Here is a 17044-nt window from a genome sequence, read left to right as displayed (position 1 = left end):
CCTGGTGGATCATGTGACAGGTCATGTGATTTGGTCTTCCCACAGCAACATTTCCAAGATGTCTGTGTGCCAGGTTACCACTAGGGGCAGAGCTAGCTAAATTTAAAAAGCTTGTTTTTGGTTGCCAAAGGTAAGATTCAAACCATTTAAGAAATGTAATGCTTACATAACAAGTCCTTTATTACATTTAACCTGCTGTGAACACATTTCATGAACAAATTGATATAAAACAAGTCAGGTAAATATCGTTGTGACATATATGTCACATCGGACCTTTAACCTTAAAATTGTCATGGAAAACCATATATGACATATATGTCACAATAAGAATTTTTTTTATGATCTGCTCAGTTGGCTTAACTTTTTCAATGATATTTAGTTAATACATTTTATATTGTTCAATTCAAAGCATATTAAAACAAATGTAAACAAAAAATCACATTATATGAATCCTATTATTAACAAAATATATAAGGAAACCATTTTTACCCATCAGTGAATAAAAAACAGACCCTATATCACTTTGTTCTACCCTATATCATTTTAAAATTTAATGAAAATAAATAAATAATAAAAATTGAAAAGAATAATTGAAAATTGTAATTTATTTTTATCTGCATTATGGATAAGAAGCGATACAGTGTTCAGGATGCACTGACAGTCATCCAGGGAGACGACAGTGACTTTGAGGGATGTGAAAGTAGCTCAGATGACGACCTTGAAGACCCTGATTACACTTCCAGCAACAAAGACATGGAGAATGACAGGTCAAGTGAGTCTAGTGATTCAGACTGCAGTGAATCAGGTGATTTAGATGAAGTACCTCAACCAAAGATGAACCCTGGACAGCAAAATACAACTACCCAGTAGTAGTTTGTATTTTTATTCAATTTGCAGATTTTTGCAAATGTATTCATTTGTGTGTTGTAAAACAAATATGAAAAGAAAATGTTGTTGTTAAACCTACGAGGTAAAGTTAGAATCTTTGTTACCAAACAGAAAAACATGACCAGAAAAAGACTGTAGCTCAGTTTTTTTACAGCTACAATGGCTTGTTGAGAAGACCTCCAATATGATGAGGCAGTCATTTTTTTTAATTCAATTTACAAATTTTTGTATTGTGAAATAAATCAAAATTTTGTTGTTAAAGATTTTGTTGTTAAACCTAAGAGGTAAAGTTATGATATTGTGGAAACGCAAATAAAAAGACAAAGCTTTGTTATCAAACCAAAAAAGACTAAGGCTGATTAAGTTTCAAAAGAGGAATGAATTTACCATTAACACCCATTGACAGATCTTTGACACTAATGAGTGTTATTTTGAGAAAAATGTCAGAAATGTGTTCTATATGGTCTATTTAGTCTATTTTATGTCCCCCATAATTTTCCTTGATGGATAAATTATCCAGGTTCTTAACGCCCAATGTGACATATATGTAACATTACAGGTCTCTGACAGTGAGGGGTGGTATTTTGAAAAAAATGTCAGAAATATGTTCTATGTGGTCTATTTAGTCTGTTTTATGCCCCCCATAATTTTCCTTTAAGGAGAAATTGGTCCGGGTTCTTATGGGTTAAACATTGATAAAATATTGCCATGAACCATGCAGCCTCTCATTTTTTTTACATTTATATCTGGGAAATTATAAAGTAGAGAGCCTCAGAATTATAGACACCTCCATATTAAATATTACAGGCTAAGTCACCAACAAATTGAGCCACTATTGGCTGAGAGTGTTAAAAAGTAACCAATCTCAAACACAACCACTGTGTAATGGCTTTTTTTTCCCTACATAATGCATAAGTTTAAAATGAAATCAGTAGAACACATTATCCAGTTGACCTGTATGCTGGCTGTATTTCTTAAAAACATGGCGTGCAAGTTAATACTGCTTTCCGTCATTCCAAGTGATGATGAAGCTCAAATGGTAATTTCTTTTGTTCTCCCTGTTGCAAAAATATGATTTCATTAGTGTTACTTCATAGCAACAGCATCGGCTGTATTTCATTAATATGTCAGCCTAAAAGTTGATCACCAGCTGTAGTGCTTTAGGTGTGAGCCAACAGACGGGTGGGGTGATACATATACACATTAGCAGCTAGTAGCATGGGAGTTATGAACTGGTTTGATGTTAGCTGAGATCATAGTTGGTTCCATTACGTCACCACAGATAATGGATATATTTATTCCAGCAGAGAAGACATGTCGTTAAGTCCAGAAATGCACATGAACCCACAATTAGTAGTCCACAGTAGTCGTGTGAATTTGAGTGTGGAGAAATAGAGAAATGAATTACGTCTTAATGATTTCAATGATATTTTGATGCACTTTCAACCTTCTTTTTAAAATAAAATAAACATCTCAATCTGCATATTAAGCAAACTCATGCCTGATCTTACCAAAACTGAGAGACTCTGCTGCAAAGACTCTCAGATTTCTGCCACTGCTGGATCAGTGAATATCGTGCCAACCAGCATCCCGCACGTTCACACTCCCACTTGTGCTCGTGAATTACACACAGAATAGATTTTTTTCCAGAAGACGAAGGAGTTAAACCATGTTTGACAACTCTATTACACCATTGGAAACAAAATAGTAATTTCACTGTCATGTTTGAAGCATTTTTGCAGCTAATTTTTGGTTTTAGGGAAACGTCTCAACATTTAAATTGTTGACATGCCACAGTGTTGGCTTCTGTTGAGGGAGTCTGATAATTTACTGTCGTACATCTGGTGATAAATTGGATAATAATACAAAGTGTTCCCCAAATGTAGTATAAACAGTTTGAACAAGAAAACAAGGGTCACAGTGACAGTGAAATATGGTGTCTGACACTGAAGGAAAAAAATCAAGTTAGCATCTGCCCACAGCCATTTAAACACCTGTGTTTCTGCATGTTTAAGACACATCACATACTGTACATTTAATATTACTGCTAATCATTTTTGAAAGCATGCTATAGTTTTAGTTTCATGAACTTTGTTTTTACCAACTTTCCATTAGTTCCTTTTTTATTCCATGTCTGTTTTTATTGTCACTCTGTTGGATGGTAAAGCAGAATAGCTGGAAATGTTTGCGACACACACATTAACATCACTGTTGCAGAAAATTCAAACTAAATATGGTTTTCACTGTAACGGATTACATTACTTTCAAGCTTTTGTCTCAAAGGGTCAATGAGTGCATTCAGCCTATTAGCAACAATAGTAAGATGTCATCAATAACTGTAAGTGCATTGCATTAAGTATAGGGTAAGACTCAAGTCTCTGTCATTCTAAATCTGTGTTGATTGTCATGAAGTATGAATGGCTGGAGAAACAAAACAAAACTGTTTTTTTTTCCTACCTTTGGACAGAACCAGCTGTTTCCCCCGTTTCCGGTCTTCATGCTTAGCTAAGTTAACTAGCTGCTGGTTGTAGTCACATATTAATTGTACAGATATTAAACATGCGCTGATCTTCTCATTGAAGTTTCTGCAAGACATCAAATAACCATTACTTAAAAAACATGCACCAGCACTGGCATTGTCCTTTATATGATCACCATGCCCCCTAGTCTCAAGACAGTTACAGTACTTGTCTGTGTCAAGTTGGACATTTCTTGTCAATCAGACTACATGTAGCATTTAATTGTACACAAAATAATGCTATGGGGCCAGTGTCTGTATGGGTTCTCGTATGGCACATAAACATTTAAAGGGATTGTTCAGAATTTTTTAAGTGCGTCGTATGAGGTACTTATCCATATTCAGTGTATCACATGCACATACATAATGTCAGCATGTCCCCAGTTTGGAGAAGTAGACAAGAGTGCAGACAAAGAAGCTAAGCAGCGTTCTGCCTTTTTAGCCACATCAAAAAAAGTCCCACCTAAAAAATCTATAACAATTTAGGTGTAATGCTATATTCAGAGTATTTTCACAGCTTTACCTTTCCGTCAGACAGCCCGTTCTGATGTGGAAGTGCCATATGTATGCTCTCGTCAAAACTACCAGACTGCACTGACAGAAACCGTAATTTTAATGTTTTTTAAGGTGGGACATTTTTTAGGTGGCTAAAATCCATTTTTTTGCTGACCCCATGGCAGTGCTCAGCTTTCGTGTCAGACTCCAGCCTGCTTCTCCAAACTGGGGGCATGCTGACTGGCATCTACTGTATGTGATACACTAAATATGGTACCTTATACAACACCGCTTAAAAAGATCCAAACTATCCCTTTAACACAGAACACTGACAGGTAGTCGTCTAAATCATGTATTCATCTGATTCTTCAGTATCTTGTGAACATGAAGGTTTTTGGTTTCTGAAATGTAATTAAGAGTTTTTGGCACTTTTCCCTGACCTCTCACAAACACACAAACCCCACAAATTACAATAGTTACAGAGCAGGCTCAAATATTGTAAAGATCAGGAGGAATATATTAAGGATACATTTTGTTACAGTAACATCAAAGCAGAACTTGCTACAGTCACTGTTGCCTTCAATATGGCCCTATAGGCATTATAAAACAAAGTATGTTAAACCACCAAATGAAATATTCATTGAGAAAACCACTATGTCAACCTTGCTCTCCCAATCTGATGACATTCTGACATTCTAAATGAATTAAATCAGAGAAGGGGCAGCCAAAAGAGCCTAAAGTGCTGGATTATTGTATGTTCCTCTTTTTCTCTGTCCTCAGCTGCCATGTGAGACTCTGGAAAACAAAGAGGCCTATGACAGACCACCTGCTCAGAGAGGATTGTGGGTATGAGCTACTGTACACTAAACAGCTGAACCAGGAGCAGTATGAGGGTCCCGTGGGGAGAAAGGCTGGAGAAGGGGGCGGTGTTGGGGATGGGGTTGGGGGTAGGCTGGTCCAGACGAGGTGGTCTTGTGGAAATGGTTGCAGAGGTCGTGGCTGTATGTGGCATATCTGCTCCCCAGATCATGATGGACAGTGGTCAAGTCTGCACTCAGTACATAAATACTCCACACTACATTAGCCGCCAAAGCCTTTCCACATGTTGTTTGCAGAAGGCCTCTATGGTGCTTAAACCCCAATCCCCATCTGGCTCTTTCCAGGTCAGCTCGTCCAGGACTTCACACACGTTCCTTGACATGGACCTGCTTTCTGCTTCACAGGAGGGGAGAGTGCCAGGCCCTCTGTAGTCCTGTGGTTTACATACCCAACCTAGCATGTCACAAGCTCCACTCAGACCAGCACACTGTAAAAAATCACCACAGTCAGAGCCTGTTTAGTACTGCACTGAGTCTTAACAATGTCTCCTTCTGAAACCAAAATAAAACTTCAGTGAGTGGAGTGAGACTCCTGTTCGATCCAATGTGGGTTCTCTTGTTACAGAACTCTGTGAGTGTAAACATCTTGAAACAAGGCAGAATAAGCAGATCTCTCCACTAGTCTCAAGAGAACGACACTTGATTCAAGTAAATCGTTTACACAAGTTGATTTTAATTGGGAACAAGTTAAATAATCTTACCCCATTGACAGATTTTTCTTCTTGTTTTGAGAAAAACAAGATGTCAACACTAAATATTAAACTAAAGGGCACACTGTAATGTAAGTTTTTTCCCGTAGAAGTGATCAGGAAATCCACCCCAGTGGCTGTGTGAGCGAATTTATCTTTAAAAAACAGTTGAGCTTATCCACTTAAACCCAGGAGGTCTCAGTTATTACAAAGCATTGTGTTATGATATTACAATAACATGTTAATTGGTGAGCTTTCGAGGTGCTGGTAGATGGATTTTTTTTTTACCTTTGGACAGAGCCAGGCTAGCTGTTTCCCCCTGTTTCTATTCTTTATGCTGAGCTAAACTGAGCCGACAAATAGTGGTTTCTTCCAAGTGTGGGTGGATTGATATCAAAATATTAATACTACAGATACTATGTTTTGGTTTTGAAGATCGATCCTAGCATCAGTAGGACTGATACCAAAAAAAGAAATCAGTTTCTCTCTTCTATGTTGTAACCATTTGTATTTCAAGAGTCTGCATACAACCCATGTCGTGATGCTAGGCCCTTATGCATGTCATCCTCTCTCCCCCTTTCTTGTTACTCTTTACCTGTACTATCCAATAAACAACAATAAAGCAAAAGGCTTCAAAAAATAATCTAATCACCATGACACCCACCTTGGTATTCGATCAAAACTGAATTTTGCAGTAGCCTATTGCCCACCCCTAGTATCTTCACATCAAACACTTGTAAGGAAAGTACGTAAACATATTTCCAAAAATGTTTTACCACTGCTTTAAGAATAGGTGTGTGTGATCTACTTTTGAAACTTGCTTTCTGATACAAATCACTTTACTGTTATGTTTTGAGTATTATTACGGCACCTTCTAGTACAAGTAGGCTACAATTGGAATTATCTGACCTCTGCTGACCTATTTTATCACGTTATAGGAAAACTTGATTCTAGCCCCATACTGAACACTCCATTTGTGCATGGCTACAGGACTTCAGAGGTTATCTGTAACTCTTGTGTAAAACTATATTTTGTCCCTGTGTACTCCTGGGGCTCAGTTGAGGAGAGAGGCCCCTTCCTGCTGCCCTTGTCCCAAGGCCAGTCAGCTGTGGCTGTGCTCTGCTCTGTGATTCAGGTAGAGGCCCAACAGGGAGCCCTCTGCAGAAGAGGCCATCATGGCGAGGTCTGAGGCTGTGAGATGAGTGAGCCAGGAGGGAAATGAAGGTCATGGGGGTGGGCCTCTGTGCTTTACGAGCACAAGCCTCTGCACAGCCGTGTTTACCTCCGCTCTGCCTGCCTGGTAGATAAATGATGATAGAGCAGAAATATACGGTAGGCTGCCTAATATATGTTACCCTGTCTGCCAGAATAGTACAACAGCCTTGCTCCACCTTCGCAATGTGTGGTCCCTGACACAAATGTCAACTGAAGAAAAAGCAGGGAGAAGGAGGAGGAGGATGAGGAGGAGGAAACCTCACAGTTGCAGCCAGCATAAGATGTATGGGACTCAAGTCTGAGGATGGCAGGGCACAGCAGACAGCTACGCTTAGGAGGAAGTCAACATTGTTGGAAGCTGAACAACTCTGATAAAACCTGAGTTACAAAAATAAACACAGTGGCTGTGCAGCACTGGGAATCTCAATCTCATTAGGTGATAAGTGGAAACACACATCCTCACTGTAAGCCAAGACTATTTTTCCCATCCAGAGATTGAATCATCTGCTGTTAAGCTTTAGTAACACATTCCAGTACAGGTGGTCCTCTGAAATAAGAGGTTAGCTTTGCTTTCAACAATGCCGTTGGTAATGACTGATCTAATCATAGGGCACGCTCATGGAACCCACCTGTTTTGCCAGCTTTGCTCTCACATAAAGCGCAGTGCTGCCAAGTGTTCACAGTCGGGGCGGGTGGCACATGTTGGGGTGGCAGTAATGTGTTACCCAGATCCCCATATAGTCCCAGCTATCTGGGTCTGATTCTGTTCTCTCATCTGCTGCCAAAAACAAAAACGTTGCTCAAGCTCAGCCTGGCCGGATCCACTCAATGGGGCACTGCACCTGAGAGCTTTTACAGGGCTAAGAGGGTCCAGATAAGATGCAACTTTCCATGGTCGCTAACTCCCCCACACCAAGGCCAACTTCCCCCACACCAACCACCATCCAAAACATTTTGTTTTTCAACAACTCACATTTTCCAGTCGCCTGGTCTTCTTCCTCCCCATTTTTTTTTTTTTTTAGATTTGCAAGCAGCCAGGCAGCAAATCAGGCAGGCTGCCAGCAGATGTGGCAGGCCTTGTATGCAGGACTGCAGCACATAGAAAGGATGTGCTTCACCAGTGAGGAATTTGGTCAGCTCTTACTCCAGCAGAACAGGACTTACTTCGTCCCATTAATGACAAATCACACTCCTGCTCTCCTTTGTCATAGCTTGGACATCGCTATAGCCTGGTGCAGCAGCTGTAAGACGGTGTTGTCACGGTTTTGTCAGTGGCCTAACTGCACTACACATGCATTTAAACTTTAACTGTCCACAGAATTAATGTATTATATCAAGGATAATTGTATTGCTTATTTAAGGCCTAATTCGGATCAGATACAATAAAGCTACAGCATTTCTAATAGATTTTTGGCAGGCTGCAGGCTGAGATGCCTAAAGCTGCCTTTCACAGTTAATTAATAACATGTATTGCGAGCCATGCCTGTTATATACCCTGGGGTACCAGCCAGTAGGATGCAAATAACTTCAAACTGCCTTCCAACAAGTTGACAGTTCTTTCTAAAAGAAAACACAAAGTTCAAAGTCTCTTAAATTTGTTAACTCCTCATAAACTTATCGTCTTTCTTTTCTGTGTTTTCTACAGGAAAACAAGCTGCACACTCTTTGGAGTACCACACTGGTATAAACCACTCTTAACTTCCTAACACTCTCCTGACTCTTTAATGTCTTTCACTCTCATTGCTGCTCATTTTGCAACATTTTGGTCTTTGGTACAGGTTAGTATTTTCCATTGCACAACACCTCTTGGCAATTTTAGCAGAAACATCATTGTGTAATGTGTTTACTAGCTTGTCAGTCTTTCCCTGTAACATCTTTGAACTTCATCTGCCAGTCCACACTGCCCTCAGAAACCATGTTGTTTTATATTGCATTTTTATTACATCTGTCTGTCTTCCAGCAGCCTTCTAAATATAGTTCTCCTCCTCCCCCCCAAAAGAGCTGAACACTAAGTCCTTACTAATTAGAGCCTTCTCCTCAGTCTGGGGCTGCCTCCAGTAAGAGCAGGTTTACGGGCTGCTTGCAGGGCAGCACTACTCAGCTTAAACATCTTCTGTTGCAGCTAGCAGGCCCAAACATCAGCCAGAGGCTCTGGGAAACAAGACTTTTTACTGGTGGCAGCTGTGTGGCACCACTAATGATACTCACTGTTTCTCTCCTCCTACACCTAATCTAAACAGAGCCTTTTTTTGTTACAAGAGATACTTGCATGAATGTCCTACTTCCACAAGCATTTAAGGATTTTAATATCTATGCATGAATTATGCAAAAACCCATGCATTTTTGAGTGTCTCTGCGCACTGCTTCCATGATTCACCCGTCTAAGCTTGGACACGACACACTGAGTCATGAGAAATATAGTTATCAATAGATGATGTGAATCAGCTGTGATTTTATTCTGGCTGCATGCCTCTCATAGGGTAAATAATAACTCACATGTGTTAGCGAGGGAGCCTCGGCGCCAGTTTTCCGCCCTTGCCGGGCTGGTTTTTCATTTCACATTAGAAGTGATGGAATTTCTAAAAAGGCTATCTCCACCGATTTATTCAATAATATATGAAGCGATGGCATCACCCTGACACCCTACACCTTTCACTCTCAGGTCTAGCCATTAGCCCAGCCATGAGTGGAAAGCTGGAGAGACAGGCAAAATGGAGCGACACTGGGGAGGTGGACGCACTGATGAATAATTTAAAGTGAATCCAGTGTAGTTTGAAAGAATTCTCCCTGTCAGTCCTTCAGCCTCACTCAGTCACTCTTAGTGTGTACAGCGGTGTGGACTGGAGAGGAGACACGTTTCCACCACTGTGATAGGCTTTAAATAGCCTCCTGACTTGAGATTTCCAGTTGAAGCTTTGTGACACCACAGGGAGTCTGAGGATGATTCCTTATTTCTGCTTGTTCCTATGCTGGCTGGCTCTTCCTCTACAAGGTAAAAGATCATTGTACTTTTGCTTACTTTAACAACAAAGATGTTGAGTTTGAGACAAGTTGAGGCGAGTCGCTCTTAATCACAAACTGCTGCCATTATTATATCAAATTGCTGAGCGCAGCCAAAGGGAGGGTCATAAAATTTGATCCATCAAATAGGCCAGAGGCAGATAAACTATGAGTGTGTTTAATTATGTGTTGCTCATCCTCAAAAGCTGACGTAGTCCATTCCCAACGAACTGTGAGGTCTTGTAAAAGTTTTCTGAAGACACTTACTAATAAACATCTGTCAATACTGAACTTGTTGGGGTTGTTTTGGTCGATGTGCAGAAAACAACTTGAGAGCTTTTCCTTTCCCACAGCAATAGTAACTGACTACGGCCATCTTGTGTTACAGGTCTGGAGATACTTGACCCCGAGGAAGTGGAATATATTCGCTACAACGCTACAGCAACAGTGGGAGGCTCAGTCACCTTGGACTGTGGGTCCACCATGCCCACCATCTTCATCTGGGGCTTCACCAAACCAGGAACTGATAATAATGTAGCAGTGGCTTACAACTACGGGCAGGGCCCCAAGCTCCAGTCTCAGTCCAGCAGCCTGGGCCACATGCAGGTGCTCATCAACACCTCTGCTTTAGTCATAGAGGAGCTTCAAAGGGATGCAGAGGGGATGTACACATGCCAGGCTTTGTATGATACAGACGAAGGGGCCAGGATAACTTTCTACTTCACCCGGCTGGATGTGGAGGATGACTGATGATAACTGTCTGGTGTATTTTGTTTACATCAGTCTCTTCACCTCAAAAGTGTGCTGCATTAATGTCTACTTCTAAGATTCATGACCACTGTGTGTTTCTTAAAAATTAACTTGCTTTAAAGAGTAAAATACCCAAAACATATTCTCAGACTTATCTCTAATGGTATCTATGAAGATAGTTTTCGCCCAGGATTTGTCTCTAAGATGTTTTGCCCTGACCACGATACAATGAAAGTGAATTTCACCAATGAAAATGTACACTCCAAGGGAAACTACACTTCTTTACACATAAAAATCTGTTTCCTCTGCCTGTCAAAATAGCTTTCTTATATGTAGGGTTGGGTATCATTTGGGTTTTTGCCAATACCAGTGCTAAAATGATACTTTTAAAATGGCATTCTTGCCTACACAATGCCTGAACCGATACTTTAAAAACAACAACAACACAAAAGTACTAACCTCGAGGCTAACCACCTTCATTTTTATCAGCAGGTGGCAAGTAAGACATGGGAGCTTTACTTGGATCTTGAGGAGTTGAAGCATTTATTTATTTTTTAAGATATTTTTTAGGGAGGACATTTTTAGCCTTTAATGGATAGGACAGACAAGTGTGAAAGGGGGAGAGAGAGAGGGAGTGACATGCAGCAAAGAGCCACAGGCTGGAGTTGAACCCGGGCTGCTGCGGCAACAGCCTTGTACATGGGGTGCCTGCTCTACCACTAAGCCACCAACGCCCCTGTTGAAGCATTTATTTGCTGACAAATAACAAGGTAACAGGTTTAGGTACCCAACCTCACTTAAATGATTCTAAGTGGAGCTTTGTCAAGCTTGTGTTGGTGTAGAGTTTGAAAGATGGAGGTGTCTACCAAGCACAACAAAATAAGCCATTGAATTGCACTATGGGAAGTGTAGAATTCAGCATTTTCGTAGCTTGACCCATACCAGGGATTTAAAACCAGGATATCTCAGTCTCTGCTGATTTGATTTTGACCATTCCCTTTTGAATCTGTTTCTTGTGAGTCTTCAGTCCAACAAAAATTGTTGGAGTATAAATTCAGCTTAAAAACAACTTCCTGATTGTTCTGCCTAATCCACAGACCTTGCTGTGTTTCAATTTAATCAGAAGTACTGTCTACTGAAGAAATAGTCCCTGTACATATTCTAAAGGACATTTTTTAGTTCTGTAAGCATCATAAATAAAATTCCACTCACTTCCATTGTATTGGGGTGGAGGCAGAAATTTCAGAAACAGGTAACTCAAAATCTGGGCAAATAAACCCAAAACTACCACGCTAAATACCACAAGGGTTAAGTGAGAAAATGTGTTTTTTATCATTTGGATGAACAGACTTTTTAGCACTGGATTGGGCTGTAATACACACCAAAGCACTTTGATCAGTAGAAGACTGTGCTATTGTCTCCTGCAGTCTTGGTAGCCATATAAACTTACAAACCGTGACACCATGTAGACCTGAGGTTGTGGTTCCTATTTCAAATACCTAACCAGTCTTGTATTGTGTTGATTATTAAAACCATCTGGACAGCAAGTTCATTAGAAAAGACTATCTGGTGTTTGTTTTTTCTTGAAATATATTGTTCATTACTGTTTCTGCTTAATTCAAATAACCACCCTGCCGTGTTGTTTTTCTTTCTTTAATTGCATTAGACTGTGCTCGTTATTTTACTGCTGTGTGTTGTCACTTTTGATGGAGTGAGAGACTGTGGCACATCCAGAGCAGACCAACACATCCCAACATTTTAAAGCACATCGCTCGAGGCTGCAAACTCTCATTCCTGAATAATTTCTGGGAAACATTTTAGCTTCTTTGAGCTGTCACATACCTTGACAGAAATCCTTACACATAAGACAAGTGTTCTCTTAAATAATTCATCCGTATAAAATAAACATATCATTACTCATATCTGTGCACAGATACTCTAGAGTGGTTGGTGAATAAAAATGACTACTTGGCTGATTTATTTTTCAGCAAGTGTGGCTCTCAGAATTTCCCATGATGCCTGAGAATACCATTCATTTCCTTCTGGAGGTTAGCTCATGTTAACAGATCCAACCTGCTTGTCATCAATAGGCTCATTATTGATCCAGATAAGTATGATCATACTGAAACTGTGAAGTGGGTTGACAGGGAAAAAATGGAGGCAGTTAAATGGATGCAGCTGGAACAAAGATGAGACAGTGTTTCCCCGACTCTATCTAACAGGTGCAGTCTATAAATGTTGTGGTTACATCAGCATGAGTGAGGCATCTTCCTGCATCAATATTTGACCCCACTAACAAATAAATAGCACATATCCTTGAGGGAACATACAGATTATTAGTCTTGTGCTCCATATGAGCTCATCATTTGCAGGGACCCACTGGAATGCCGTTGGAGTTCATCCAACCACAACATGCTTTACTTGTGGTTTGTGACATCTCAAGGATAAAACCACCCGGGGCTGAATCAAGCAACTTAACAACACACTGCCCGATTCATAAGAATTGCATTCATTCAGGGTGTGCTGGAGAGGGGAGAGAGAGGAAGAATGGTGGGCGGAGGGGAGAGGGACTGGCGTTAACAGGTCGGCTCTGCAGCAAGGGGCAGAAATTCCAGGGCAGACAATGAGCTTTCTTGTTCCCATGGGCTCCTTAATGAAGGGGTGTAGCTGTGTGGGTAGAGGGTGCAGGGCAGGGCTGAGGGAGAGTGCCGACTGATAGACGTGGGAGATGGAGAAGAAGCTCATTTAGAGACAACCCTGCCCTTATCTTCTCCTCATCAGCCCAGCCTGCATCTGTCAGCATCCCCTCTCTCTCCTCAGACTATTTCTCCTTCCTTTCCAGCTTCATTTCCTACCCATTGTTTTCTCTTTTTTCTTCCTAACGGCAGCAAGGGATTCATGATGGACACTCAAATGACAGTATGGAAATAAGATAAAAAATGAAAAGAAACTTAATGAGTGGGGCCAGTTCTTCCCATCATTCTGGTCTGTAAGTCACTTTTAGTTTTGGATTCGCACCTCAAAAACAAAATCAAATCAGTGTTCATCTGAAACACTTAAAGGCTATTCCTGGGAAAGAATTGAGTTTAAGTCAAGTCAACTGAACGCATGCCACCAGCCTCCATCGTGACTAAAAATAACAGCCGTAAGAGGCTATGCCACGCCTCAGCAGCAGGCGAGTAAATCCGGGTGCCAGGAATATCCCGTATACCATCAGAGGGAGGAGAGATGCCAGGCGAGCCAGGGCCTGAGGACTGGCAGCTGAATCTGGCACAAACACAGGCAGACAGGCACCAGGCATGGAAAGCGTGCACTGCAGTCATCCTCAGTGAAGCAGGGCCAGCCCTGTCATCTGCCTGCTGCAATCCTATCAACTCCAATCAGCCAACACACCAGGGAGATTATTTTAAAACCAATGAAGGGTTTAAGCCTTCAGAATATGGGTTTGGCTAAGGCAGGCTGAAACCTAAGAAGACCATATTATAACTGTTTTTATGAATGAGTTCTCAGCAGTATTTTCATACATCAGTAGCAGCACACAGTGACTTTTGACGACAGAATTACTCATCTCAACTCTCCTTCTGCCTGTTTCTAATATACCATTGTCCAGCGAGATGTTAAAGCTATGCCAGGCAGTCAGGGGCGCGAAGTGAGGCAAACCAGGTAAATTGTAAAATAGGCACAAAAGCCTCTCAATGGCCACTCATATTAGCATATTGTGAAATGACAACTATAAACCCCCTGAAACCTCCTATAAATGCACTATACAGGGCACTGCTACTGCCACCAAAAGTGGGGCCCCTTCTTGCTACCGTATGACAGCTGGATACGATTAGTTAGGACAGGGCCTAGATAGGCTTCTTTACCTGCCCTGTCTAGGATTGCCACTGTAGACAACTTTGCATGTTAGCAGCTCCAATTGGCAATGCAACCTTAATTTCATAGAAATCATGAAATGTAATGTCATTAAACTGGGACAGATGGACCATTTTACCAGCATTCCCAATTTGTGATTACCCTTTAGGGTCAGTTTGACCAAATCACAACAGTGCAGATAGTTTGGGTTTCATATGTTAAAGTTTTGTGTTTCTGAGATTTTCCGCCTCCAGCAAAGCACAAATGAGGTGATGGAAATTTTGTTTGTGTAGCCTTATGTCTTTCCATAAACACTGTCCCTTTTACTCTTGATAATTCACAGATGTCGACGTTCACTAATTGGGCCAACTTCTTTGTCGGTACAATGAAATGATACAATCGGCTTTGTCAGTGTTAAGTGAAAAAGCATTTTACAATTTGGGCAAACTGACACTTTAATACCAAGAATGCCACATTGATGAGCAACAATTAAGTTTTCTCTGGTTGGAGCATTTGCTGCTATTCATGACACAGACTGTGTTTAACTTTTGATGAAGCTCTCCCTGTGGCTGGAGATTTGTACCTGACAGGAGAACTTCACCTGGTCAAACACACTTTACCTGTGTGATCTCAAAATTACATAGGATGGGAGAGTATTCTGTCACAAGCACCAGAGCGGTTTTAACATACAAAGATTTATGTGAGGGGGGCGTTAACGCTTAACAATTCTGTTTTAATGCAACTACTCCACTTCTCTAACAGATTGGGGCCAGTAGGTCAGCAGTGCTCTGAAAGCAACAGTGCATTTTGCTTTAAGTGATGAGCTATCAAGTATTCACTGAAGCAAAGAGCAGCAGCCTTAATCTGAACAGTGAAGGGAGTGTTCACCCCATTCAGGGGTCACTGCAGTGGAACAGCCCATCACACAGCCACATCAAAGGCCTGCCAGAAATATCGATGGGTTTGGACCGAGGCCGGGAAATTCACTATGGCAATCATTCATTGGGCGCTGCACATGCACATAAAGGAGGGGAGGAAAGACATTGAAAACAGGTTGTTGTTTACTCTTCCATATCTTCTCTTTATATTATTACAAAACTTTACACAGACAATTGCTAATCTCCACACTTGAGTGGAACACAGAGGGACAAAACAACAAAAAATAAAAAGTATTTCTCATCCAAAAGGCATAAATAATATAAAAGACAAACTTTTTTTTACTTTAAAACAGATACATTCATATGAAATAATATTTCACTACTACAAAAAATAAATAAGTCATCTCAAGAGTTTTTGATCTTTTATGAGAGTCTTCCCTCCAGTGGGATATTGTTTCTGTCTTTGAGAAGTGTTTCCTTTGCTCTTTGTGTTTCTCTCCATCTGGCTTTGCTCTCAGTCTCTTGAAGTTGCTCTCTTTTCACACTTTGCTCATCTCAGCTTAGTCCATCCAAAGTTTTGTGGCCTTGTCACCTTAACATGCAGTGTCTCTGACTATCCCATCACTGGTCCTCTTCCACTGTGATATTTCCACCACTGTCTCTCGTCCAGTCTCTCTGCCTGGTTTCTCTAAACCCTCCACGCTGCAGGAGAGTGTGTTTGTGTGTGGGCTGCGTTCAGACCTCCTGTGGGCTCGGCTGGATCAGCTCGCCTGCCAGGCTGCTGCCGGAGATCCACCCAGGCTTTTCGTCACAGTCCAAGTCTGGCAGGCCAAGACTCTCCCAGCACACCACAGGCCCCTCCGTGTCCATGCACTCCAGCTCCTCCTCAGCTGCACAGAGAGAGAGAGAGAGGAGAGTCTTTGGTTTATACTTCATATTAAAAAAGACAGGAACAGATTCAGGAGTGGCCCACAATGTAATTTGTGGTGACGCTACAGTTGGTCTGCATAAAACATGAGGATTGGTAACATAAAAACTTACTAGTAAGGCATAAAAATAAGAAGAACTGTCAGAGTTTGATTTCACAATAGTTTTGAACCATGTAAATGTTTTCACTTCCCCTGGAATCAGTTTATAACTCTAATGTCTTAAGGCTATTGTTTGACATTTTGGGAAATATGCTTAAAGACTCCACTCTATACAGTAAATATAAAGCTATCGCTACAAGCAGGTTAGCTTAGCACAGAGACTGGAAGCACAGAGAAACAGCTAGCCCACATCCGTTGAATCCACACAAGATAAAAAAGGACACGTTGAAGTTTTCAAGACAATTTGCCAGATTTTTTTCTTGGCGGGGAGACGTGACTGCCTGGAGTCTCACTAGCTACAACCTCAGGCTGATGACCAGACTTCAGGAAGTTACATAAGAATTTTCCAGTATTTATGCTAAGCTAAGCCAATCACTTGCTGGCCATAGCATTATGTTTACCTGACAGATATAAGAATAGTTTCAATCTTATCACCTGACTCAGCAAGACAGCAAGTAAGCTGACTTCTTGAAAAATTCAACAATTTCTTAAACTATCTAAGCTTAAGATTACAATGAGCTATGTGTTGAATGAATCTTGTACTCATAGGTTACTGCAGAAGTCAGTCTGACTGTATTTTTTGTTATTCTGCATTATTCCTACATTTATCATGAAATATTCACTGGCCACAAGCCGCCATTAAGAGATACTACTACCATCCAAAAACTTAAAAGTGTTCTCACATAAAAAATACTGCAATGAAAAAACAAGAAAAACATTATTAAAGCATTACTGTCACCTTTTTTTTCTATGATCATATTCCATTATTATACTAAATAGTACCTGTTGA

General features: G+C 40.8%; 2 protein-coding genes across 2 annotated transcripts in view; one reads left to right on the top strand and one right to left on the bottom strand.

The window, feature by feature from the left end:
* Window positions 1-9496: 9496 nt before the first annotated feature.
* On the top strand, window positions 9497-11998 carry LOC144462729 (uncharacterized). The gene is made up of 2 exons (XM_078166936.1): window positions 9497-9675; window positions 10072-11998. Exons 1-2 carry the CDS (start codon window positions 9624-9626, stop codon window positions 10431-10433), a joined length of 414 nt encoding a protein of 137 aa, XP_078023062.1. The 5' UTR covers window positions 9497-9623; the 3' UTR covers window positions 10434-11998.
* A 3333-nt stretch (window positions 11999-15331) lies between these two features.
* Window positions 15332-17044, bottom strand: part of cdon (cell adhesion associated, oncogene regulated) — a 34605-nt gene continuing 32892 nt past the window's right edge. Inside the window, exon 19 of the mRNA XM_033631725.2 lies at window positions 15332-16056. Coding sequence (XP_033487616.1) covers window positions 15902-16056 — 155 coding nt within the window. The 3' untranslated portion in view covers window positions 15332-15901. The remainder of the gene's footprint in view (window positions 16057-17044) is intronic.

This window comes from Epinephelus lanceolatus, chromosome 4 (assembly GCF_041903045.1).
Source record: "Epinephelus lanceolatus isolate andai-2023 chromosome 4, ASM4190304v1, whole genome shotgun sequence".
NCBI classification, from domain to species: Eukaryota; Metazoa; Chordata; class Actinopteri; order Perciformes; family Serranidae; genus Epinephelus; species Epinephelus lanceolatus.
This window is presented reverse-complemented; position numbering and strand designations above follow the sequence as displayed.